Here is a 7,928-nt window from a genome sequence, read left to right as displayed (position 1 = left end):
TTTTGAGATGGAGTCTCGCTCTGTTGCTCGGGCTGGAGTGTGGTGTCTTGATTTCGGCCCACCGTCACCTCCACCTCCCAGGTTCAAGCAATTCTTCTGCCTCAGCCTCCCTGGTAGCTGAGATTACAGGCACCTGCTGTCATGCCCCGCTAACTTTTTTTGTATTTTTAGTAGAGAGGGGGTTTCACCATCTTGTTCAGGCTGGTCTTGAACTCCTGACCTCGTGATCCACCCGCCTTGGCCTCCCAAAGTGCTGGAATTTATAGGCGTAAGCTACCGCGCCCGGCCTAAGAATTTTAACTTCTTACAGCTCTAAAGTTGCCTTTAGTTTGAACTGACGAATGAATGAGCTCTGTGGGTTGCCGGAAGTGTTTTGCTCTGGGCTTCTGTGGTCCTGGTGGCAGGCATTGATATGCCTCTACTCCCCTGCCCTGACTGCACCCTCTTTCTCCTGGCAGTTTTCTCTGGGGATGAGACCAGAGAGAAGATTGATCTGGTCACCTACTTTGGAAAGAGACCCCCAGGCGTGCTGCACTGCACAACCAAGTTTTGTGACTACGGGAAGGCCCCCGGGGCAGAGGAGTACGCTCAACAAGATGTGAGTCTTCCCCAGGGTCAACATGGCAGAGGTGGCAGGTGGGGACGGCAAGGAACTGCAGTGTCTTCTGGAGATGGGTACTGGTGCCAGGCAGGGACCAAAAACCAGATGTCAGCTCGAGAAAAATGGCATCTCCTAGCTCCCCTGTCCCCAGGTGTATTTGCATAGACCTCAGCCTCGGGTTCTAAGGAGCCTGCTGTGACAGTACCACCAGCCTGTGCATTCGCCTGCCCTCAGGCACCTTCTCCTTCTGCAGATGTATGGAGAATGCTGGGCCACAGTGGGCTCCTGCTCTGGCCTCTCTGAGCCTGTGTTACCTTCCAAAGGCTAGGAGTCCCTTCCCCCTAGGGAGCCTGGTGCACTGAGGTCCCTGTCCTTGTCCCCAGGCCTGATGTCCGGCCTTAGAGTGAGGGAGTGTCATAGGAGAGTGAATTTATTGGCTAATAGGGTACCAGGCGTTTCTGCACCACACAGCCGGCACCTTACGCCCACAGCCACAGGCGACAGTGATCCTTGAATGTCAGGCATGTCTCAGATCTGCAGTCTCCAACCTCCTCCAAGTGTCCAACCCCAAGCCCACCCTCCCACTTCTCTGCCTAGGTTATCACAGTTGTTTATTTGCTCCCGTAGGGCAAGTGTTTTAAATTTCGTTGATTCCAGCACCCTAGCCTAGGGTATGAATATGTAACACCTGCTGCTACCATCCCTAACCATGCCTTCATTTAGCATTTATTTATTAAGCACCCATTTCATGCCAGACACTGTCGGGACAAGCGATTGTGGGCAAAAATAGAGAAGCTTTTATGCTGAGATGGGATGGGCTTGCTCAAAGAATCAGACATCATCAGATGTGAACCAAAGTGTGAGAGCAGGTTCTGATCAAGGGCAAGCCTGACCTCACCTTGCACTCCAGGGCGCTGCCTGGGTCCCAGGGGAAGCTGAGTGGTGCCAACAGTGACAGCAGCTGCGTGTGTACACACCCTTGTAGGCTCTTCACATAGTCACTCCCATAACCACATTAACTCTGAGGTAGGCTCTAGTTCTCCCTGTTTTATGAGTGACGAAGCCAAGGCACAAAGAGGTCAGCCAGCCTGCTGAGGCCGGAAGCAAGTGTGCAGGGAGCTGGGCTCCCTGGGAAAGTCCAGCTCTCCCTGCGCAGCCTTGTCTGAGCGCCTTGGCATTTCTCACTTGAGCCTAAGCCGTGCCCGTGGAAGGTGCGTGGTGTTTGTGCATGCTGGGCCTATACCCGACCCCTGCTCAGCTGTGCTCACTTATGTTAGACCCCCTTCTCCTCCAGGAGGGACCCTCCTTGGGTCACCGATTCAAGAGGCCACCATATTTAGCTTGGGCCCTCTTTCTCCCTCTCCCCAGGTGTTAAAGAAATCTTACTGCAAGGCCTTCACACTGACCATCTCTGCCCTCTTTGTGACACCCAAGACGACTGGGGCCCGGGTGGAGTTGAGCGAGCAGCAGCTGCAGTTGTGGCCGAATGATGTGGACAAGCTGTTGCCCACTGACAACCTGCCGCGGGGAAGCCGCGCTCACATCACCCTCGGCTGTGCGGCTGACGTGGATGCTGTGCAGACAGGCCTTGACCTCCTAGAGATTGTACGGGAGGAGAAGGGAGGCAGCCGAGGCGAGGAGGTGGGTGAGCTAAGCCGGGGCAAGCTCTACTCCTTGGGCAAGGGGCGCTGGATGTTGAACCTGGCCAAGAACATGGAGGTCAGGGCCATCTTCACGGGATACTACGGGAAAGGCAAACCCGTGCCCACACAAGGCAGCCGGAAGGGGGGTGCCTTGCAGTCCTGCACCATCATATGAGTGTTCTTTCCACCATGTATGCCCTTCGCTCTTTAGAAGGGGAGGGGAGGAGAGGGAAATGTGTCCTGCTTGATCCTTGTTTTGTGACTTTTTTACTCAAAGTTAACCTACCTATAACTTTTTAAAAACTTGTAAAATAACTGACCCTCCCTTCCTGTCCTGCCCTCTTTCCCTTTAATGCTGGGGGAACCTGGACCAAACCTAACGAGGCTGGGCCAAGCTAGGCATGGGGCCACAGCCAGGACCCCAAGCCCTACTTCCAGGTTCTGGTTAGCTCAGCCCCAGCCCAGAGCCAGACGAGTGGGGAGACACCTGAGCCCTACAAAACTCACTGACCAGAGGCAGGGGGTCTGGGGTAGTTTTCCACGGTCACAGAGAACTAGTGGTGGCCTTGAGAAGGGGAGGACCTCTGGGCTTTGATTCCATCTCCTTCTCTTTGTTTTTAGAGACAGGGTCCTGCTGTGTCGCCCAAGCTGGAGTGCAGTGGTGCAATCATGGCTGACTGCAACCTCAAACTCCTGGGCTCAAGTGATCCTCCTGAGTGGTCCCATCTTTTTTCTTTTTTTGACACTGAGTCTTGCTGTGTCCCCCAGGCTGGAGTGAGAATGCAGTGGTGTGATCTCGGCTCACTGAAACCTCTGCCTCCCAGGTTTAAGCGATTCTCCTGCCTCAGCCTCCTGAGTAGCTGGGATTATAGGCACCTGCCACTACACCCGGCTAATTTTTTGTATTTAGTGGAGACGGAGTTTCACCATCTTGGCCAGGCTAGTCTTGAACTGACCTCGTGATCAAGTAGTCTCAGCCTCCCAAGTGCTGGGATTACAGATGTGAGCCACTGCACCTGGCTGAGTGATCCCATTTCTTAATCAGTCTAGCCCCAGGAAGGCTGGGGCTATTTACCAGGATAGAAAAAGGAGCCTACCTCCCACCTTTGGTCCTAAGTTCCTGCCCCCTCCCCTTCACACCATAACTAGGTAACAGTTTGATAACTAGAGAAGAAAGCAGAACAGTTAAGCAGCTGCCACATCCCCGCCAGCTGGGGCCTCAACTCCAGGAAGGGGCCAGACTGACCCTCCTTTCCAGTAGCGTGGCTCTGCTGTGGTGAGGAAGCTCCAGTCCTGCTGTCCACCCAGCCCATCCTGCCTCCATGGTGCCTCTGGAGGCCTCTGGGCCTCCTCTAACGGGGGCTGGTGGGCACCAAGAACCAATGGAGTAGAGCCCTGGATGGTAAGGGCCAAGTCCCATCAGTTGCTTCTGGAAAGGGGTTTCTAATACTGGTCCATGTGCTGTGGTTCCTGGGGTGCCCTCCACTGTCCTCAGTTCAGTAACTGGGCCTTGCTAATCGGGTTGTCATGCAACAAAAGTGCTTTGGATTTAAGTTACTATCCTGGCTTTGCCCAACCTCAGCAACTTGTAAGACTGATAATGAAATAAATCATGTTAATCCTAGCTGTGTGCAGTCTCTCTTACCCTTCTGTGCCCAGCTCAGTCTTCCTGGGGCTAGGGCTGGGTGTATTAGGACTGGCTTTGTCCCACAGCTTGGGGCCATCGGTCCTGTCTCCCCTCTGCTGGCCGGGCACAGCTGTGGTGAGGTTGGGCAGCTGAACAGTGTTGGCTTTCATGAGGAGGCAGAAAGCAGAGGCTGGCCTCAGACTCATACAGAAGGTGGGGGTTGGCTGGGTACAAGGGACAGGGAGCACAAAAGCCTCTCATACCCCATTAACGAGGGAACCAGGCCCACAGGTGTCCCCAGCCCCCTGGATCAGAAAGGTCTCTCAGTAAGACCTGGAGCTCCTAGTATGGGTTCCTCCCAGTTCTCTAGGGAAGGCCACCTGAAGGTCAGTACAACTTCAGGCACCAGGGAAGACCTAACATTTGAGTCCCTTCCAAGGCCACCAGAGGCCTAGTCAGCCACGTGGGAAACATCCCAGGCCTGACTTGGGCATCATTTCACCATGGCTAAGGCACCAGCTGGGGAAGACTAGAAAGAAAGGGGCAGGAGCTCAGAAGAAGAGAAATCCTAAGTTATCTTTCTAGGTCAAGGCCTGTCCCTGGCCATCTGTGAGCTTTAGCTAGAGCTTCAAGTGTCTAGAGCTCCCAAGAAGGCTACTCACCTTGAACACCATGCTTGACAGGACAGCATGGCATATGCTGCTGCATCCGTGAGCAGAGTGTCTCCTGCATGCAGAGAGGGAGTGGAGAAGGCCAGGGGCTTTTGCTAAAAATAGCTGATTGGCCAGACCAGAGCTCTGGAGCCACCTGTCCCACTTCAAAAGGGTCTGGGGGGTCAGGAGGCAGGGTTATTTCTGTCTACCGTCTCCCTCAAACCCACACTGCAACAGGAACTAAAAGCCTTTGTAAGTTAAACTGCCCTATCTAGGTCAGTACCCACCTGAGCTCCTGAGTGAGCTTTGGATACATACGGCTTCTAGTGACTTCTGGAGCCCCACTGTAAAGCGAGCATGCTTTCTCAACTAACTTCTCCATGGCTGATGTCAAGCTGGGCCCAGGGGCATAGCCCGGGCCTGCCCAGCACTCACACACTGGACAGGTCTGGGAGGGGCAGAGCAGGACCACCTGCCACCAGGCTCAGGGTCCACAGCCCTCATGCAGCAGCTTGCTGCACCCCAAGTCCAGGTCGGGCCCAGCTCTGGCTCAGACTCTGGAGTGACACAAAGCAGCTGCCACAGCAAAGGGCCAGAAAGGGCCAAAACATTTTATTCTCTTCTTTTTTTTCCTTTTTTAATAAAGTTAAACAGTAAAACAAAAATTCACAAGCTGCCTCCCTGTCCACCCCCCGCCTCCCTCCCCTGCCCGCAGTCTTCAGCATGGGTTCCCTTTGCTTCACCCACTCACAGAGACACAGGGCATCCATCTGAGAAAACGAAACTGCTCTAAGTACACGGAGACGCGATGAAGGGAGGAGGTGAACTGTTTCCACATTCAAGATTAAACTGAGCAAATCTGCATTTTTAGCCAAACTGAAAAAAGAAATTCCCTGGACCAGATGCTGAAAGGGAAAAGAAGGGCTGGTTAGTTGGCTGTGGATTTTCTAGGGAAGATCACTTTGCTCTGATTATGGAAGAGTCTAAGGGCTGCTTCAAACTCAGGGAAACTTTATGGGTATCAAACAGCCTAGGCTGTTTTTGGGTGCAAAAGGGAGCCTGTGACCACATTATACATGGGTAGCTTCTTAACACCTTTGCTCTTGCAGAGAAGCCTCCCTGGTCCTGCAGAGATGCAGTGGCTAAAGGTCCCAAGGTCCTGGGAACCTTCTTGTCTTCAGCCTCAGCAATAGCTGAGTGGATAGATGCCCTGCTAGATGAGAATTCAGCCGCCTCCATTCATGGGCCCCTCTGAGCTGCCTAAGTGGCAGTGAGTGTGCTGGTTTGTGATCTCGGAACTCCCAAAAACAGCAGGCCTACCTACCTTCAAAGCTAAAGCCTCCAGGACCGCCGAAGAATGCCTTGAAGATATTGTTTGCATCAAAATCTGTACAGCAGGGCAAGTAACATGGAAGGGAAGAAAAGGTGAAAAGATTAGAAAGGTCTGAAGAGAACTGATGACACTGAGAACAGGTCTCTAAAGCTGTCCCAGATAGTCTCACTCCCCTCCTTTCCCAACACTTCAGACTGCATGTGAGCAAACCTGCCCCATCCTGCGCAAAACATGCTATGTGATCCCACTCCCAGGACGTGTTCCCTTCCCCTTCCAAGTGCTGCCCCAAAGAAAAGCTTTCTCTGCTTCAGCTTGCTTGGCTGGGCTGTTTTCTCAACAAATGGGAATGCCATTTGCACTTACATAAGACTCTCCCCATACTCTCCCTATAATGCTGGAGTGGCTACTAAAAAGGATAAAATGTATCACTTAAAATGTTACCAAAAATAGAGAACAAGATCTAGGATTTACTGTATTTGAGTCCATGTCTTTTACACTCTAGACTCTGCTAAAAAAAAAAAAAAAGCTATGGTTTATTAGCTGGGCGTGGTGACTCACACCTATAATCCTGGCACTTTGGGAGTCTGAGGTGAGAGGATCGCTTGAACCCAGGAGTTTAAGGCTGCAGTAAGCTATGATCACATCACTGCACCCCAGCCTGGGCAACAGAGTGAGATCCTATCTCAGTAACAACAACAACAAACCAGCAAAAACACCTACTAGATGCTAGTCAAGGTGCTGGGTACTTTGCATACATTATACTACTTAATCCTAGTAACAATTTGTCAGGGTAAGTATCATTCCCAATTATACTCAACAAAACATATGTAGGTGGTTTAAGTAACTTGCCCAAGATCACACGCAGAAAGCAGCAGACCTGGAAAATCCAACTCCTGCCTGACTCACTCTGTGTGCTCTCTGCGAGGCCACAGCACGTCGGTGGCCCCATCCCTGGCTGACTGCCCAAGCTGCACAGAAGGACTGATCTCTACCAGGTGATCCCACAGCCACCCCGTGTCCAGAGTTTTTCTGCTGGCATCTGTGTATCCTCCTGGGCTCCCCTGCTTAGTGAATGACCCCGAGTCAGCTATGCCTAAGTCACTCTCCCCAGCGTATCTAAGCCGCAGCCAACTCCTGCTGAATCTCCCACTATCGCCTGGCTGTCCTCCAATCCTTTCCTACCTTTGGTGTCTTCCTTCCATCTTCATCCTCCTCACTCCCTCCAAACCCCCTCCTCACCTCTATCATAAATGTATTTCCAGAGCCAAAATCTGGTCCACAGTGCCCCTACTTAAAACTCTTCACTACTTAAAACTGCTGGGCAGAGGAACATGTTTATTATGGTGAACCTAGGTCTACTGACTCAGCGTTATCTATATAATACCATCATTCTTATTTTAAATTCCAGCTGGGCACAGTGGCTCACACCTGTCATCCCAGCACTTTGGGAGGCTAAAGCGGGTGGATCACTTGAGGTCAGGAGTTTGAGACCAGCCTGGCCAACACGGTGAAATCCCATCTCTACTAAAAAATACAAAAATTAGACAGGTGTGGTGGGTGCCTGTAATCCCAGCTACTCGGGAGGCTGAGGCAGGAGAACTGCTTGAACCCAGGAGGTGGAGGTTACAGTGAGCCACTGCACCCAGACTGGCCAAAGAACAAGACTGTTTGAAAAAAAAAAAAAAAAAAAAATTCCAATAGATTTTCTTAGTGGAACTTGAAGGGTTAGCATTAGAGATGGCGGTCTGTGAACTGTTCACAGCTCAGGGCCTCTTATCTCTTGAGAGTCCAAAGTGAGCAACAATACTGACAACAGCAGTGCTTTATATCAGGCCAAGTGTTTTTGGGAAATTAAAATCTGTCAAATGTTTACAGGAATATAATAGGAAAATGCCCATATTCCTTATCACATACAGCCCTCATGGCCTGTGAGCTCTGATCCAGCTACCTGCCGCCTTCTACCACCACCTGCCTCTAGCACCCTATCCTTTATCTTCCTAGACAGAGCCCCCTGCAGATCCTCAAAGGGCCATGCTTTGGTTCGCATTTTTTTTTTTTTTTTTTTTTTTTT

At 51.6% G+C, this 7,928-nt stretch overlaps 2 protein-coding genes across 3 annotated transcripts in view; one reads left to right on the top strand and one right to left on the bottom strand.

The window, feature by feature from the left end:
• The window catches only part of LOC108289841 (2',3'-cyclic nucleotide 3' phosphodiesterase), a 7,968-nt gene extending 5,035 nt beyond the window's left edge, over window positions 1-2,933 (top strand). For both annotated transcript variants that reach the window (XM_017509438.2, XM_037731668.1), the window contains exons 3-4: window positions 459-598; window positions 1,970-2,933. In XM_017509438.2, the coding sequence (XP_017364927.1) occupies window positions 459-598; window positions 1,970-2,419 (590 nt within the window). In that variant the 3' untranslated portion in view covers window positions 2,420-2,933. The remainder of the gene's footprint in view (window positions 1-458; window positions 599-1,969) is intronic.
• A 2,458-nt stretch (window positions 2,934-5,391) lies between these two features.
• Window positions 5,392-7,928, bottom strand: part of DNAJC7 (DnaJ heat shock protein family (Hsp40) member C7) — a 38,369-nt gene continuing 35,832 nt past the window's right edge. Inside the window, exons 12-13 of the mRNA XM_037731680.1 lie at window positions 5,849-6,159; window positions 5,392-5,429 (exon numbers count right to left, since the gene is read on the bottom strand). Of these exons, the coding sequence (XP_037587608.1) occupies window positions 5,392-5,429; window positions 5,849-6,159 (349 nt within the window). The remainder of the gene's footprint in view (window positions 5,430-5,848; window positions 6,160-7,928) is intronic.

This window comes from Cebus imitator, unplaced genomic scaffold (genome assembly GCF_001604975.1).
Source record: "Cebus imitator isolate Cc_AM_T3 unplaced genomic scaffold, Cebus_imitator-1.0 Scaffold415, whole genome shotgun sequence".
NCBI classification, from domain to species: Eukaryota; Metazoa; Chordata; class Mammalia; order Primates; family Cebidae; genus Cebus; species Cebus imitator.
This window is presented reverse-complemented; position numbering and strand designations above follow the sequence as displayed.